Raw genomic sequence first — 19378 nt, 5'->3', positions numbered from 1 at the left:
AACCCCAGGCTGCGCACACCTTTTGGCCATGTGCTGCGGGTGGTGATCACAGGGCTTGGCCTGCCACCAGGCCCTGTGGCTCGACCTCCAGAAGGTGGTCAACCGCACACCGCCCACAGCCATTGCCATGCACAGCATAGGTTTGGCCTTCGAGGCCTGTGGATCCATCCACCGGAGCCAAATATAATAAAAAGGGAGGAAGCTGTGTGGCCCCCCTCGCCCGACCCTTATTAGGTCCTAGGGATACCATCCCTGGGGCCATACCCAAAAAAATGGAATGGGGCCATGCGGCTTCCCTCACCGAGCCTCATTGGGTCTTGGGGACCCCATCCCCAGAAGCCTTATGTATTTTAAAGGGAAGGGGGGACAAGCCCCCCTTCTCAAGTGTCATTAGAGCTTGGGGGCCCACCCCAAAGGGCCTTATGTATTTTAAAGGGGAGGGACCATATGCCTCCTTTCCCGAGCCTCATAAAGCCATGGGGCCTCATCCCACAGGGCCTTCAGTATATTAGAGGGGAAGGGGGCCAAGTGGCTCTCCCTCTTGCACCTATATAGGCGTCCTGGGGAAGCCCAGGCCCTTTGTTTTAAGGGGAAGTGGTCTGCGTGGCCCCCTCCCCGAGGCTTTAAAAGGCCTGGTAGACCCCATCACTGAGGACCCCTACTTAACTTAAAGGTAAAAAGGAGCCATGCAACCCCTCTCCCCGACTCATTTTTGGCCCTGGGACCCTATCACCTGCATCATTTCAAGGTGAGTGTCCTGGTACCCACCCAGGGCACCCACCACCCTCAACGTTAGGGGAGCAGGGAAATCCTGGAGCCCCCGCAGCCCTAGCCAGCTCCCTGCATGCTGTGGGAGCCAGCATTGCTCTCTTGATCTGTATCCCTGCCCACATCAGTGCATGCGTGCAGGCAGCGTAACAGATCCAAAGACTGCTCCCAGCCAACAAGAGCATTTTCAAAGTTTGTGCCCGCCGGAAGCAGACTTTGTGTTTACTCCCACATGGCGAGAGATTCAAAAATGCTCCTGCTAGGTGGAAGCAAACACAAGTTTGCCTGCCCACGCCTTTGCAAGTATGGAAACTGCTGTGACCCAGTGGTGGTCTCCCCGGGACATAGCAAGTGAGCCAACCTCAGGGTATGGGGTTCATGGGGCCTTTGAAGGCTTGGGAAGGGGTGGCTGCATGGCCCTCTTCCCCTTTTTGAGACATTGTGCCCCGGGGAAGGGCTCTCCTGGGCCTACAATGGCTCAGTGAGTGAGGTCCTGCAACCTCCTCCCCTTATTTAAGAAAATCGGCCCATGGATGGGGTCCTTCGGGCCTTGAGAGGCTTGGTGAGCAGGGCTGTGCCCTCTCCTCCCCTTAGTTCAAGACTGTGGCCTGAGGGTGGGCTCCATGGCTGCCATTTTGTTTTGGGTTTTTTCCGATCCAGCTGGAGTCCAGCAAGAACACGGCAACATTTGGATTCTTCTGCCCCCCCCAATCCTCAGGTAGGGATACAATGCTCCTTTTTCCTATGTTATTTTTTAACTTCAGGACAGGAAACTGCAGTGACCGGCTGGTCATGGGTAGTGTTTCTAAAGTATGTGTTTCCACCAGCCCCTCCTTGAGGGCTGGCTTCTACACTCCCGCCACACCCATCAATCATAGGTGTCACCGGTCAGGTGACCCTGCTAATAAAAGGAGCCGGGCGCAAGCGCCCTGGGCCATTTCCAGATCCTGTAATTCAGTGACCGTGTCGTGATTGCAGCTACATGAGGGCCAAGGGCCCTACCCACTCCATGGACTAAGTCCCTGAGTACTGTAATGGGTGCCAGCAACATTTTTCTCATGCTGCTGTTAGCCAATCAGAGCTCTCACTCATGCCAAAGTCTAACTTCCACAGAAGCGAAGTGGCCCACAGGAAATAAATCTCCTGGGGCCAATCAGAATTCGCTATTTTTAAACTGACGCTCCCACTAATCTCTCTAGAGTCTCTTGTGGACCCAATCGTACAAATAACTAAATTATTTTAACCTTCATTTCTCAAAACCTTTGAATGGATTTACACCAAATCACAAAAAGCATAATCCGCATTCCAAGCTCTAGCTTCCTGCAAAATTTGGTGTAAGTACATTCAGCAGTTTTTGCTGTAGCCCTTTCTAAAGAAGTCCATGGAAAAAGCATGGGGTTTTTAGTTTTGGGAGTCCCTTTTATTCTCGGCCCCCACTTGACGGATTCCCCCAAAACTTTCATGCACAAACTAGTCAAAAAGTAGTACCTTTTTATAAAGTTTTGTGGAGATTCGGAAAATGGTGCTAAAGTTACTACCAACACAAAAAATGGTTGCTTATGGAACAGCTGCCCTAACTATAACTAGCCAGTGGTGAGCACCACTTAGTGATTCTAACTAGATAGATAAATAGATGGATAGATAGATAGATAGATAGATAGATAGATAGATAGATAGATAGATAGATAGATAGATAGATAGATAGATAGATAGATAGATAGATAGATAGATAGATAGATAGATAGATAGATAGATAGATAGATATTTATATATGTGTATTTTCTGCAAGCAGGTATTGATTTACCAAAGCTGATGGCCGCTGCTTAATTTGCTTGAAATAGTGATTATTGGGTGTATTTTGCATATGTAAACTAGCCACGTATGAGGTGGAATGATGATCTATCAGCTGATACCATGAGGTGAGGGTTGAACATTCTTTCGGGCGATTCAGGATGCAATTGATTCAGCCTGAAACATGCGGTTGAAGAGTTTTCTGCCCAAAGCCAACTTTAGGGATATTGTAAAAAATACTGCCACTTTCCAATGCAAAATGAAGCCAGACCTAACAATAGAATGGCTGCAATATATAGCATTACAGTCGATTCAAAAAACAAATAACCTATGAGAATGTAAAAATGCACAGGCACGAGGCTGAGAGCAGTAAAACCTAATGCCCCTAAAACGCACCAGCAATTTAAACCAAACAATCATCCCATCTAATGGGACTGCTGGGAAGGTATACGATGCTCTATAAAAAAACGAATACAATAACTATTTATTTACATTTTTGATTGCCAATGAACGTCATATACCCCAAACATTCAAGTTTTAAAGAATTTAAAGTTTATACAAATATATATCTAGGCAAACAATTTTAAGATTTCTTCACCCAATAAAACGTATCTGTAGTCCTTGTAGATAAATATGTTTAAATGTTCTACAAATACATTTTTCAGAGGCAATGACTTCGTATATACACTGTTATAGACTTGTAAAAATACATGAACCGTGTATGAGTACCATGCAGGGCCGTTTCTAGGTGTTTTGCCGCCCTAGGCGAGAATTGAAAAATGCTGCCCCCTCCCTTTTACACTCTCTCCACGTGGCACACCCTCTACTGCTGAACTCTTCTATGTTACTCTCATGTACTATCAGGAAACACGATCACAACAGTCAGTCCTGCAAACTACCTCAACGAAAGGCCCAGGACAGACCGTTACGGTAGCCATACACTCACAGAACTATGTACACGCATGCCCAATAGAGCCTTGTGTTTAAATACCACTGAGGCGTCAAGTGAACCTCGTTTTCAAAACCAGAAACAACAAAAACAGTAACTTGCACCATCTTCCAAGGCCAGACCCAGTGGTTTTGCCAACGCTTGTTTTTTTCACTGAGGCCCCTGAAATAGTTATCATCTACCATTGTATCCATTTAATAGAGGCGGATCAGAACTATTAAAAAATTTCCACGTCAGGGAGATAATAGTTCATGATGCTAAAATCTGCGCTAATCAGCGACGATGGCAAGACGTTGATAAAGTTTGGCGTACAACACAGAATGAACTGCTTCTTGGTGCTGTAAATAGAAGTTATTGACAAGCTCGTGCATGGTACCGTTGTGAGAGTAATCCTGACCAGAATTTGAGCCGGTGCAAGGCTGAATGCACACTTCACCATAGTTTACAAGTGGTTCCACCTTCAACCAATCCCAGGTTTGCCGCCAGGTTTGCATTGCATTCTGGGATTTGTAGGCTTACTTTTAACCGGGTAAGCACAGGCTCAAAAATCCCAGCGTGGATATTGACGTTGGCCTAAACAGTCACTACCCGATGACAGTATCAGGCATGACACTAGGCTCGTGGTCAGTTCTTTTTTTTATGGATTTTTATACAGCACGATCTTCAACATAAGGACCAAAAACAAAGGACAGGCTCAACAGGCGCGTACCCATGGTTTAACAAGTGTACCTTTGCTCGGTCTCTTCACCCCCTGGCAGTCAGGAGCAGCAGGAAGGGGCGATGCAGTTAGGTGTGTGTGTGTTGACCGAAGACTCCAGCCACAAGCTTCATGGGCCACAAGTTTCTCAATGCCCGCAACTGATCTCCCAGCCTCTGGGTGCCGGAGATCCCAGCTCACTGGGGGAGCTCACTCGGTCTGTCCTTGGCACAGGACCCTTCCAGAGTGAGGAATGTCCAGGTCCGCGCGCTCCTCCAATCCGAAGGTGTGGTGGGATTGGAGAAGAGAACTGGGAAGCATGCAGGTAAATAAAAGTCTCTTAAGCGAGGGAAGGACGTGCCGGGGAACCGGATGTTCTTGTCACTTCTTCATAGGGAAGGTTTGGTATGGTAGCCGCTCTCCTCTTGGGACTTGAGTGTAGTTGCGTGTGTTTGGGAGCGGCGTGGTGCCTGCAGCGAGTTCTTCCCCATGTCTTTGCACTCCTCGCTGTCTGTCTTTCCCGGTCGGGACGAAGTGGCGGAGTCGGGGGCTGGGTTAGCTCAGCAGAGAGAACACAGTGAGACGAGATTGGACACTGCCAAAGAAGAGGAGGTGAGGTTATGTACGCTGACTAAACTAAACCGTTATTTTCTTTTTGTATGGCCTGCCTGTGCTGCTCAATTCGCGCCACCTCTAAGTGGAGATCAAATACGAACATACAATACTGCCAGTGGACGCCATAGGTAGCCAGGGAGATAGGCAAAACAACCCATGTGTAAGGCAGGGAGTGAGCGGCACAGCGAGACTTGTACCGTGGAGGATCAGTGTTTTGTTACATGGGTACTTTAAAACGTGCTTTTTGACAGGGCTGTTTCTACCAATAGGCAGAACTAGGCGGCCACCTACCTTTACTTTCGTAGGTTCAAATTTGAAAAAATCCCCTTTTTGCCGCCCTAGCCATTTTGCCGCCCTAGGCAGCCGCCTAGTCTTGCCTAATGGTAGAAACGGCCCTGGTACCATGAACCCTCTCCAATGCAAGGCAACTTGACATGCCCAAGGTCACACATTGAATATGTTCGACAGAAGCACATGTGCTAGAACTCTTAACTGACCCCCAATGCTCTCTGAGCTGTTCTGCCCCCACACTGCTATGTTGTTTGAATAGAAAAAAAATAGTTCATAAATTCACCTGCTTAGATTTCTGATAAATCACCCCAAACTTGAAGGTATTGTTGACTTCATGTTCGTCGTAAGACACAATCATTTGGGAGGCCTAGAAGAAAGCAAAATGTGCAAAGCTTGATTAGGTGACAGCAGTCTAAAGACAAGAAGAAGAGCATAAAACAACCCTCATTTTGAAAAACGCGTCACATGTCCTTCGTGGATTATGGCATGCTAATGGTATGATACTTGCCAGAGTAGGTTGAGAAATAAAGCTTATGCTACACTACGATATTCCATCTAATCATCTATGCTGAACTAGATTCTCCCTTTTATATTCAAATGTATGTTGTGTAATGGATCCTAGGGCCTCTGGGCCCTTAGCTATTACAGTAGTGGTCATTGCATGGCCCTACTGTAAACTGCTTCACGTGGTGCTTATTTGTGCCCACGAGATCCTAAAGGAGCGTTTCCTCTTTTCATAGAGCTGTGCCCTCCGAAAATGAGGCATTGCCAGTGCCTCTGCACCCACGCTATATAAGAACATTGTAATTGTGACCGCTCCATTAAAAACAATGGAGTGCTCCAGGCTTCTAATGGCATTAGAAGCCCGAAGATTCAGCATTCTAATGTTTGTTAACAGCAACAGCTGTGAGCAAAGTCCTCCCGGAGCCCGATGGGATTTCAACCCCTCGGTCTCCGTGAGGCCTTTGTTTTACAAATTAAAACATTCTGCCCTCTAGGGATGGAATGATCTAAAAGCCTTAGAGACCTCTGTAGCGGGCTATACCAGTCATTAAAGGCCTGCTCCCTTGAGAAAGGCCCTCGCCTAATGCTTGAGTGAGGCTGTAATGGTCGGTAGAGCCCCCTACGACAGGCTCAAACGCTACATTGGAACATTGGAATATTGGGAGCTCCAATGAAAACAATGGAGTGCTCCAGGCATCTAATGGCTGGTAGAAGCCTGGAGCTCCAACATTGCAATGTTGTACTTTACAGCTGGTGCTGTGAACAAAGGCCTCACGGAGCCCTAGGGGATTTCAATCCCCTCGAACTCTGTGAGGCCTTTGTTTTATTTGTTAGAACATTCCGCTCTCTAGTGGCGGAATGTTCTAATAATCGTATATGCCTCGGTAGCTGGGCTATACCGGCTTTAAAGTACTGCTTCCTTGTTAAAGGCCCTTGCCTTCAGTTCGGGCCTTTACAGTTGGAGCGGGCCATTAATGGCCGATATAACCTGCTACGGCTGGCTATAAGGATAAATTACAGCCACAAGTGCAAGCTCAAACAGGCCATTGGGATGCTCACTGAATGTTCTTCACATACAAAGCAGCATATAGTCAGGCCAAACCCCCCCACCCCCCTAGGGATAGGCACAGGACTCTCAGTGGCCCCCAAGAGATGCATTTAAAGTCACCTGCGGGGATCCATGTCCCCTCCGTGAAAAGCTGCTGGTCCTTCTGATTTCAAAGATGAACCAGCAGCTTCAGTGTTGAAGCGTCCTCATTGATAGGCACAAGATTGTGTTTGCTCTGGGGGCAGCACATTTTCTTTTTACCCCTTCGGTGCTGATGACGGCCGGGGGCCGTCATGAACCAGCCCACTCATTAAAAGCGCCGCAGAGGCGCATAATCGCAGCCGCGCCCAAGGGGTTAATATTGCAAAGAGATGCGTCCATGGCTCATCTCCCACACAACAGCCAGGACACCCTCCAAAGAGGGGGGGAATATTTCCGCAATGCGCATTGTATGACTCTTAAAGAATAGCCTTTAGTATTGTACAAATAGGGTGTGACTCAGTAGCAATTTAAAACTAAACCACAGGTGATAGAGAATGTTTAGATCTAAATGAAGTTATACAAAGAACAGAAACTTATTGCCTAGACACAACTACAAAAAACTAGATCCATGTAAATGATCAATTAAAATATAACATATAAGTTCGAGAGGAATCAATGGGAAGGACCATTTAGGAAGACGTCAGTGAAGGAGGTAAACATCTGAGAACAATGTCTGAGGCTTCTTGTGGGCTGGATTGACCACCGGGAGTTTTTGCTGGGGTGGCAGGTGGGGTCCAGTTTCACTGCTAATTTTGTTGCAAGGCAGCTGCCTGCGCTTCTAAATGAACAATGAAAAACAAATAGCTTCAAAGCGCACCTTTTAAAACATTTGTTTTGCATTGTTTAATATGAAAAGCTCGATAGCAAGTCCAGCCCTGCATGTGGGACGAAACCAGTCCCTATTGCGAGGATGACGCTCATTTTCATGCAGTTGAGCTGAGCGAGGGACCAGCTCTAGCGGTAGAGTCCACCACCCGGAGCCACGGGGGAGCGGCCGGGGGGACAGGGCTCAGGACATGTCCATGAGAGACCCCCGCAGAGCGGGATATGCTGCATCTTTGGTGTAAGGAACAATAGTGGAGACAAAAGCTTCAGGGAGGAGCTCCAGAGGTGGAGTGCTTCTCCATCAACCTTGGATAGTGGTCACAGGAGCTCTCACAGACCTGACTTTGCAGGCTTGAATTTCCTTCAGATAGGACCTGAGACTTCTCAAACCTGTCTTTCAGGGGGGTGCGGCTGTTTTTCTTCAGTGTCAAATTTGCTGCTTAATCATTAATATTCCCCATTATGTATTATCCATATATCCCCAAAGTGCCTTATGAAGAGTTTATATTTTTCTCTTCTGTATTGATCGATATTGTTGGTCTGTAAATATGATCGAAACCGAGTCCATCTCATTTTATCGATCTAAAGACCCCGACAAGGAAATATCAAAAGAGCTCCCTGGAATGTGCTTGAGCCCACCCCAGTTCATTGGGACCGGGTTTGACCCACCGATGAAGCATGCCACTTACGGAGAGGGCGAGTGCATGAAAAGCAACTAAGAAGTGCCCGCTGAATTGCATTACTATTGTAAACTCATTCACGATCGTAAATGATATCCGGGAAGTAGGACATAGCATATCCGAGTGTGGATTTGAGTAAACCTGGGTAGAATATCCTGAGCCCCACTAAATATTATATCTCCCTACCTGGATACAGAACCTCTGGGTCTGACCCAGAAAGTGGCATAACGTGGGCGGGGCACAGGGGCAGTTGCCCTGGCACCAAAAATGTTAGGGTGCAAAAGTTTAGAAGAAAAAAATTCCTACTACTAATTTTTTTCTTTTAACATTTTGTACCAGGAAGTGCTAACGGTCCACGGCTTAGGGAGCGCAATACTTGCCCTGACCTGCCCCGGCAGCTGGCAATCCACACTACGATACTGGACCCAGGTTATTGTCTGGGACACTAACCAGTCAGGTACACAGATTGGACCACTATGTATTGTGAATAGCGAGGTATGTAAATAAGATAACAGAACGTGTATTTGCAAAGCACACCTTCACCCAAGGGTATCTTGGCGCTGAATACCAGATGTTTATAGGCTGAGTTTGCAGCTATTAAGTGTGAGTTATAGAGAGAGCATTAAAGTGTACCTATGCGATGCCATTTTGCACCTAAGAAAGTCCTAAAAGTCCTAGGTCAGCCCTAAAAAAACGACTAGAAAGAATGCACAAGTCATTTACATTATTAAATTAACGACTTTCTAAAACACAAACAGCAGACAGAAGCTTGGCCTCACAGCGCTACGTGTAAAAAGAATGTTTCAACAGGATCAATAAAGAAACCCTCTAGAATACCTGGTAATTTAAAATAATCTATATTTTCAAATGTGTCAGAAGAGTATGTTAGACAAGGAAGAGTTTCATGTTGTTCTTTTAATAGGTCACGCATGTGGCAGATCCCAGCTGGGAGCCGGGTCTGTTCGAATGCTACCAGAGCAGAAAAGGCCTGAAGCATAAATTGGGATTTCTTAATTATGAAATCTGCAAAATCCACAGCTGCCCGCTTCCACTGGCAACATGCGGACCATGAAGGAGGGTGTTTGCCTCGAGGTTTCAGAGGTTACAAGTTAACCCTGTGCAATATGCACTCTAGAGATAGGAATGCTGCATGGGTGTCCAATGCAGATCCAGGAAGGACGGATTCATCCGCGTACAGATTAATACTTTCTATAGTATGTACACAGTATGTACAAGTTTTAAAAACACAATAACTCAGGCTCGGCCAGGACGTCAGGATATCCACATGAGACACTTGTATACACATATGTTCTAAATGTCTATACCATGCCTTAAATACAGGTGATCTAGTTGTGAATCACGTGCATAGGGGTGGCAAGGATGAAATACTGACATGCGCTCTTCAGAAAGGGTTAAAAAAGGCATGAGCTAAGGAGCTCCACATTTAGTCATTACATCCCGCCAGAATAATGTATGCATTGGCCTGGCTCATGGGCGTGAAAGAATGTATGTATTTATCACTTCTTGCTGCTGATGCCAACTAATGTGTCACAGTCACCCATATCTAACTGCACAGACGCTAAGGATGCAAGGTTCATGCTTTACGCAAAGCTGCAGCCACCGTGCATCGAGGACGGGCGGCCACACAGGGTCTTTACTCCCACAGGTCTGCACCAATCCCTCCTTAAGAGGATTGTTATATATGGAGAATCCACTGAACAGCGAGTCATGGCCTGTTTACACACCTGGGGTTGGCCGCACCACATTTAGAAGTGGGGGAACCTCGGGCTTTGGATGAGCAGAGCCTCAGCTGACAGTGAGGGTCGAACTTCCTAACCCAGAGATCCCTCAGCCAAAGGATAACTGGGTCTCACTGGCTAGCTCCATGACCGATCTAGGTGCCGGCGAATTGTCAATGGATTTCCATAGCCAGGAGCAAGAAGCATGGTGGTTCCTTACAAGGATATCAAACAATGCCCTGATGCACAGAAAAGGGCATCAAACAATGGTCCTGATGCACAGGGAAGGACATCAAACAAAGGTCCTGATGCACAGAGAAGGACATCAAACAAAGGACGTCAAACAATGGTCCTGATGCACAGGGAAGGACATCAAACAATGGTCCTGATGCACAGGGAAGGACATCAAATAATGGCCCTGATGCACAGGGACGGACGTCAAACAATGGTCCTGATGCACAGGGAAGGACGTCAAACAATGGCCCTGATGCACAGGGACGGACGTCAAACAATGGTCCTGATGCACACAGAAGGACATCAAACAATGGTCCTGATGCACAGGGAAGGACATCAAATAATGGCCCTAATGCACAGGGAAGGACGTCAAACAATGGCCCTGATGCACAGGGTAGAACATCAAACAATGGCCTGATGCACAGCCAAGGACATCAAACAATGGCCTCATACACATGGAAGGACATCAAACAATGGTCCTGATGCACAGGGAAGGACATCAAACACTGGTCCTGATGCACAGGGAAGGACATCAAACAATGGTCCTGATGCACAGAGAAGGACATCAAACAAAGGACATCAAACAATGGTCTTGATGCACAGGAAAGGACATCAAACGATGGCCCTGATGCACAGGGTAGGACGTCAAACAATGGTCCTGATGCACAGTGAAGGACATCAAACAATGGTCCTGATGCACAGGGAAGGACATCAAATAATGGCCCTAATGCACAGGGAAGGACGTCAAACAATGGCCCTGATGCACAGGGAAGGACATCAAACAATGGCTTGATGCACAGCCAAGGACATCAAACAATGGCCTGATGCACAGGGAAGGACATCAAACAATGGTCCTGATGCACAGGGAAGGACATCAAACAATGGTCCTGATACACAGGGGAGGACATCAAACAATGGCCTGATGCACAGAGAAGGACATCAAACACTGGCCCTGATGCACGGGGAAGGGCATCAAACAATGGCCTGATGCACAGCCAAAGACATCAAACAATGGCCTCATGCACATGGAAGAACAACAAACAATGGTCCTGATGCACAGGGAAGGACATCAAACACTGGTCCTGATGCACAGGGAAGGACATCAAACAATGGTCCTGATGCACAGAGAAGGACATCAAACAAAGGACATCAAACAATGGTCTTGATGCACAGGGAAGGACATCAAACGATGGCCCTGATGCACAGGGTAGGACGTCAAACAATGGTCCTGATGCACAGGGAAGGACATCAAACAATGGTCCTGATGCACAGGGAAGGACATCAAATGATGGCCCTAATGCACAGGGAAGGACGTCAAACAATGGCCCTGATGCACAGGGTAGAACATCAAACAATGGCCCTGATGCACAGCCAAGGACATCAAACAATGGCCTCATGCACATGGAAGGACATCAAACAATGGTCCTGATGCACAGGGAAGGACATCAAACACTGGTCCTGATGCACAGGGAAGGACATCAAACAAAGGACATCAAACAATGGTCTTGATGCACAGGGAAGGAAATCAAACAATGGCCCTGATGCACAGGGAAGGACATCAAATAATGGCCCTAATGCACAGGGAAGGACGTCAAACAATGGCCCTGATGCACAGGGTAGAACATCAAACAATGGCCTGATGCACAGCCAAGGACATCAAACAATGGCCTCATGCACATGGAAGGACATCAAACAATGGTCCTGATGCACAGGGAAGGACATCAAACAATGGTCCTGATGCACAGAGAAGGACATCAAACAAAGGACATCAAACAATGGTCTTGATGCACAGGGAAGGACATCAAACGATGGCCCGGATGCACAGGGAAGGACATCAAACAATGGCCTGATGCACAGCCAAGGACATCAAACAATGGCCTGATGCACAGGGAAGGACATCAAACAATCACCTGATGCAAAGGGAAGGACATCAAACAATGGCCTTGATGCACAGGGAAAGACATCAAACAATGGACCGGATGCACAGGGAAGGACATCAAAAAATCGCCTGATGCAAAGGGAAGGACATCAAACATCAAACAATGGCCCTGATGCACAGGAAAGGACATCAAACAATCGCCTGATGCAAAGGGAAGGACATCAAACGATGGCCCTGATGCACAGGGAAGGACATCAAACAATGGTCCTGATGCACAGGGAAGGACCTCAAACGATGGCCCTAATGCACAGAGAAGGACATCAAACAATGGCCTGATGCAACGGGAAGTGCCAAAAACAATGGGCCTGATGCACAGGAAAGGAGATAAAACAATGGCCCTGATGCACAGGGAAGGACATCAAAGGATGGCCTTATGCACAGGGAAGGAGATCAAACAATGGCATTGATGCACCGGGAAGGATATCAAACAATGTTCCTGATGCACATGGAAGGAGATCAAACAATGGCCCTGATGCAACCGGAAGGACAACAAACAATGGCCATGATGCACAGGGAAGGAGATCAAACGATGGCCTGATGCAAAGGGAAAGATATCAAACAATGACCCTGATGCACAGGGAAGGAGATCAGACAATGGCCCTGATGCACCGGGAAGGATATCAAAAAATGTTCCTGATGCACATGGAAGGAGATCAAACAATGGCCCTGATGCACAGGGAAGGACATCAAATAATGGCCCAGATGCACAGTGAACGGCATCAAACGATGGCCCTGATGCACAGGGAAGGACATCAAACAATGGCCCTGATACACAGGGAAGGACAACAAACAATGGCCTGGTGCACAGGGAAGGACATCAAACAATGGCTCTGATGCACAGGGAAGGACATCAAACAATGACCCTGATACACAGGGAAGGACAACAAACAATGGCCTGATGCACCGGGAAGGACAACAAACAATGGTCCAGATGCACAGGGAAGGACCTCAAACGATGGCCCTAATGCACAGAGAAGGACAACAAACAATGGTCCTGATGCACAGGGAAGGACATCAAACAATTAGGCCTGGGAGGAGTTTTGCTGTACCTGAACCTCTTATTCTGCATTTTCAAACTCCAGTCACTCCATGTTGAAACATCATCATGTAAGTCCTCTATATTCCTTTTCTATGACAGGCTGTTGATCAGTTTCCTTGATAACTTTCATGTCACGAGTTGGACCTTACCTCTTCTTGGGACATTAGAGCAAATGTTGGGTATTTACCACTTTCTTCCTCCATGCTTTTAAGAAAGAACCTGGTATACATGCATCAACAATGCCATTTGCGATTCCTTATTAGCGAAAAATACGGATTCGCTAATAAGGAATAGCAAAAGGCTATGCATGTAGAAATCGCAAAAAAATAGCAATTTCTAAACACTCCTTAATTTTGATTCGAAAATTATGAGTCGCAATTAAGGAATACCTCCCCATTCATTCCTATGGGCCTAGAGGCCCATAGGAATGAATGGGAATACATTCTCAATTTGCGATTCTCAATTAGAGAATTGCAAATTGAGAATGCAATTTTAAGGGTGCCAGGGCGTCAAAAATCTGCATATGAGAACATCTTGCACACACACATGCCCCAAGGACATGTGTGTGTGTAAAATGGAACTTTGAAAAATGCACTTTAGTGAATTTTTCAAAGTTTTTGCAAATTACCATGAAGTTCAACTTCAAGTTAATTTGCTACCCCATATTAGCAAAATCGCAATTTTTTTTACTTTGATGCATTGCAATTAAGGAATCTCAAATTGAGATTCCTTAAATTGCGATACTGATCGCAAACGGGCATATTCTGAGAATCTGCCCGTTTGCGACCGTTTTTTCCTTTGATGCATCTATACCCCTGTTTGGTATCTCAGAATCAGTGAAACTCTTCACATATTTTATTGCTCCAAGGAAAAGGTAGGTTTGCCAAATCAAACCCAACTCTGCCCTCCACAGCAACTGTTCACTAACATCTTTTCATAGATCATAGGGCCGGATTTAGAGTTTCGCTGATTGTACACAAACACGACAGATATCCCGCTCACCAAACTACAAGGGTATTATATCCTGTGGAACTTGTAATACGGCAGATCGGATATCTATCACACTTGCGAAGGATGCATCCCAACCGCCAAACCTGTAGTCAGGCAGTTACTCTCTGTGTTTTCACTGAGAATAAAAAAGACCAAATGCAAATTGTGTGAACCATTTCTTGGGACATATCACTAGCTGCCATTGTAAACACATACAAATTTGAGAGCAGTCTTCATTTTAATAGCATTTACACTAACTCAGTAAAGATCCCCAGAAATTGTAAATTCAATTTGAGTTGCATATATTGGTGGGCCAAAATGTTACAATATTCACTTATCATATTACAAAAAAGTGATCTAACTGGTTACCGAATGTGGAACTTGTCAAATAGGAAATGTACAATTTACTCCAGTTTATATTATAGTCAGAAAGATCCCCACCTGTAGATATATAGTATCAAACAGAACTAACATCGAATTGGGATTATCACAATGTAACAATCATACTCTCAGTTTTAGATGTCGGTGCAGATAGCCGACTCCTGGTATCCTGTCATCTCTTCTTATTACAAATACAGGTGAATCCAGCACCAGCTCAAATCACAGAGTGGAGGATCCATCCTTCTTTCCTCATGGTGACAATAGAAGAGTTTCTGGCAAGACACCATTGAAGCTGCCCTCACTGGCCTTCAGAACTTCTCTGAAAGTAACCCCAATGTTAGGGTGACCAGAATTTTCAAGCCCAAAACTAGGGCATTAAAACAAAAATAGAAGCAAGACTACAATTTTACTTTCATTGAGCGCACATAATGACAGCGCTCATCAGCACAGATTTACAGACGAAACAGTAAAAAAATAATTAAAATGCTATTTTTAAGGCCAGTATCATGCCTGTTAATTAAATTGCTTTCTTCTAACAGCTGGCAACTATCCCTGCTATGTAAAACATAAAAATGCACCTGCCACCGTTTTCAGTCGACCCTCTCTAAACACCGGGACATGAACTACATTTCCCGAAATCCGCCGGGACAGCTGGGGGAAACCCAGGAATGTCCTTACAAATCTGGGACACCTGGTCACCCTAAGGTCATGTGCTGAAGATGGAGCCATAATTGCTTAAACGTGGTGTGATAAAGCCCATTTGCATCTGTGTTTATGAACACTGCGGGTCAGACCGGTATCTCACAATTGTTACAATGTCTAGTATCTGCCAAACATTGTTCTCCTGCTGCATTAAGTTGAATACTGCCTGTTCTTTGAAAAATATGTAATTTTAGTTAATAATTCGCACTCTTCAGTTAGTTGAATTCTGCATGTTCTATGAAAAATCTGTAATTTTAGTTAATAATTCGTACTCTCCATTTACTAAAAAGATAAACACATCTGTGAGGGCGTATAACTCAAACAGAAAAATCTAAATTATAGATCAAGTACTGTTGAAGATCCGAGCAGAGATCAAGATAAAGTGTTTATTGATGGGGGGCGTGGCTTAGCGCCCGGCGCGGACGGCAGCTCTGATGTGAGCGCTCCGCACCGGACGGGAGATTCGTCTGCTGTTAATTCACTTAGCCGCATTTTGGGAGAAGATTTCTGTGTCGGAACATGAGGGACGTATGCCAGCGCTGCCTGTAGAGCGCATTTCGGCATTTTCCCCTCTCTCTCAGCAAGTTCCTGTGCGGCCGCGGCTCCCGGTCGGCTGAGTCCGCCATTTTGTCTGCAAGCAGCGCGTCTGACGCACTGCTGGTCTCATGAAACTGCTGCCTTCCTGGGATGCCGCCTGCTTATAGACATGCTCGTGGTGAGCTAATTTCACTATTTTTCCCATTTTAATGCTCCTGACCTGTTCCTCTTTGCTCCCACGGGCTTTTCCATAAATGTTGCAACTTTGGCGGCCATTTTACTTTTCGTGAGCTTTCTCCTCACACAGCTCAACTACGGAAGGACTCTATGCTCTCTCCCTGACAGGCATGCCATACCTTTTTTGCTCTCCCTCTGTCTGGGCTTCAACCTGCTTCTTTAGTTTTTTGCGCTAATTGCGCATTTACTTCAACGAACACCCACCTCAGCCATTTCTTGTCTAATCGAATGCTGGGCTTCACCAGTTGGACCTCTGGTTCTCTGTACTAACCTTTTGACCCAAGGATATGGCTATTTCTGACACATAGACACTATTATTTGCGTTTGAGGTGCACTGTATCCAGGCTGCTGGATTTTTCCATCGCTTCTCATTCAGTGTTGGCTCCCTTCATATGGAAAAAAGTACAAGTGGTCGTGTTTCCAAGCCTCCACGACATGTCTTCATCAAGAACTCGAAAATCTTCTCTGCTTTGGCACGCTTGGAAGCCTCACAGGACACTGTCCTCCAAATGTCGCAGTCTAGTGCAGAACGCCCTGTTCGCTCTCCGGGGAAAACTACGATAAAGCGTCTTAAAAAAGGTCCTCCATCACCGACGGGCTCTACCTCTGAGGTATCTATGGAATTGCTGTTGGAGGAGATACGCGCTCTACGACCTTTCATGGAAGACACTAACTCCAAGCTGCAGATCCTCACAGATAATTGGACACAAATGGATACAAGAGTGACGAATGTGGAGCGCACTGTCTCTTCCCTCCAGGAATCGTCCTCCAAGGGGACGCACATGCAGTCGCAGATATCCTCTCTTCAGAAGCAAGTTGAGGAGCTTGAAAATCGCAATCGCCGCAATAATCTTCGGATCTACGGCCTGGCGGAGAATTGTGAGGGGAATGACCCTGTTGCTTTCTTTAAATCTTTCCTGCCTAAGCTTCTGCACCTGCCTGAAGGTACCACACTCAATATTCAGCGAGCGCATAGGCTCGGTCGTATCTCTTCTCCTACTGCTGCTTCTCCAAGACCAAGAGGTGTCATTATGTACTTTCTGGAATACACTGATCTTCTTAAGGTCCTCTCAGCAGCCCGTGCTTCCCCTCGCCTCACGTGGTCAGGATCTACACTCTTCTTCGCGCAGGACTACGCCAAAGCCACAGCCACACGACGTAAAGCTTTCCTGGATATGCGTCCGGAGCTTCGCTCTATTGGTGCTAGATATGGCCTTTTTCACCCCTGTCTTTTCAGAGTCACCTACAATAACAAAACGACGACCTATGAGGATCCTGTTCGTCTTCGGAGCTTTCTGAATGCATGTCAGGCGCCGGATATGGATCTTTCCAGCTCCTCATCGGCTTTTCCTCCTTGACTCTCATGATTTGGTCTGGATTAATCTATCAACACGTTCGGTGTTGATGTCATCTCTACTTCAGCTTGTCCTGTTGATATACCCCTTATATATGTAACCCTTCTCGCTGTTATTTGATCTCCTATGGTTCCAGCTGTTGCTCTTTTGTTTTGTTGTTTCTGTTTCATGTTTTGCTCCTCCTATAGCATTTTTCATTGTCTTCTTTTCCTCATGTTCTTTCTGATATTTTCTCTTCTCCCCCACAGGTTTTACAGTTCACTGTTGTCTCCCCTTCGGTTTGACGGTTCGTTTACATCGGTTGTCCTGCCTCCTCCAGTTGGCGCTCCCCCCTCAGCTTTATCTTCTCGTCTCTTTTCCCTTTTGGTCATCCCTCCCCAGTTTCACTCTCCGTAAGTATGTTTTCCTTCCTCCCCTCGTTGTCTGACATTTTCCTCATTTTTTTGACCTCGGTTTTTTACCTGGCTCTCCTCTGTTACAAGGTGTCTTTTTTTTTCTTGTTGCCATTAACTTTCCTGTTTTTCCCTTTATCATGTCCTTTTTTTATCGCTTCTACTCTTCCACTTTACCTATTTCCTCGCTTGTTTTTCATCATCACTTTTTTCCAATATTTTTGTATGCTCCATCTATGCTCCTTCCTTCTTTTCTTCTCCGTCCTCTTCTCACCCTTTCTTTTGATCTCTACTTTGTACTCTTTCAGGGCTATCAGCTCTACATTTTATATTTTATTTTCTCTGTTTGCTTCCCTAACACTTCTCTATTTTTTTTCCGCTTTCTTTTTTTTCTGTACTCTTCTCTTCTGTTTTCCCTTTCGATAATTTCCTCTCATCTCTTCAAATATGTCGTTAAAAGTAATTACTTGGAATGTTAAGGGCATAAACTCTCCTGTCAAACGGCAGAGAATTTTGTCGCATTTGGCCCGTTTAAATGTTGATGTTGCTTTTCTGCAAGAAACCCATTTGTCTGCTGAAGAATCTGTTAAATTGAAGAGAGGATGGGTGGGTGATGTTTATTATTCCCCGGGGGATGGTAAACGTAATGGAGTAGCTATTTTATGTCACAAGAACTTCTCACATTCATTGCTTGCTCAGGAATCAGACGATTCGGGTCGCTGGGCATACGTTAGGCTATCTATTAAGAATGTTCCAATTTCACTTCTGAATGTCTATGCCCCTACTACTGGTGATCCTGCCTTTTGGCATACTTTTTCTCACCATGTCACCAGATTTATTGCCGATAATTTTATCCTAGCGGGAGACTGTAATCAGCCTCTTGACCCCTTTTTGGATAGACATTCTAAGGCCCACTTTATTCCTAACAAATCCCATAAACTTTTCACCCAGGCTATTTCTCAACACAAGCTCATCGATGCATGGCGGTTGTGTAACCCAGATACACGGCAATATACCTTTTACTCTTCTTGTCACCATTCCCAATCCCGAATTGATTACATTTTTGTTACCCACAACATTGCCCAAACCCTTACTCATGCAGAGATTGGTCCGATTCTACTTTCGGATCATGCTCTCACTTTGGTTCAGCTTGACATTATTCCCAAATCAGTTGGACCCAAACGTTGGCGCTTTAATAACGCCCTTCTTCTGGACCCCAAATTCACCGCTTCTTTCACGGCATTTTCAGATGAATTTTTCTTGCTTAATAATACTCCATCCATTCCCGAGCACACCATTTGGGACTCCTTTAAGATTTTTTAATTGGCTTTGTGGCAAAGAAGCGAAAAATTGCCCGTAAATTTACAACAGATCTTCTCCTAGATATTAAGAAATTGGAGCATTCTTATTTTACTTCCCGTTCGCAAGACAGTTTAACAGCCCTGGTAAACGCCAAAATGAAATTCAATAAGAAGTCTACGGAAGATGCGTCTTTATATCTGCTGAAATCGAGTGCAAAGTTTAATGGAGGCAAGAATAAGGCTGGGAAAATTTTAGCTAATTATTTGAAGGTAAAACATAACAAGTTGAATATTGAATCAATTTACGACACACATTCTGTTC

General features: G+C 45.6%; 1 protein-coding gene across 4 annotated transcripts in view; it reads right to left on the bottom strand.

The window, feature by feature from the left end:
- RAP1GAP2 (RAP1 GTPase activating protein 2) overlaps positions 1-19378 on the bottom strand; it is a 1533685-nt gene that overhangs the window by 175472 nt on the left and 1338835 nt on the right. For all 4 annotated transcript variants that reach the window (XM_086954529.1, XM_086954528.1, XM_086954531.1 and 1 more), the window contains one exon: positions 5395-5478. In XM_086954529.1, the coding sequence (XP_086810655.1) occupies positions 5395-5478 (84 nt within the window). The remainder of the gene's footprint in view (positions 1-5394; positions 5479-19378) is intronic.

The sequence above is a fragment of the Lissotriton vulgaris genome, chromosome 2_1, assembly GCF_964263255.1.
Source record: "Lissotriton vulgaris chromosome 2_1, aLisVul1.2, whole genome shotgun sequence".
Lineage (NCBI taxonomy): Eukaryota > Metazoa > Chordata > Amphibia > Caudata > Salamandridae > Lissotriton > Lissotriton vulgaris.
The sequence above is the reverse complement of the archived record's forward strand: the minus strand, read 5'-3'. Positions and strand labels throughout refer to the sequence as shown.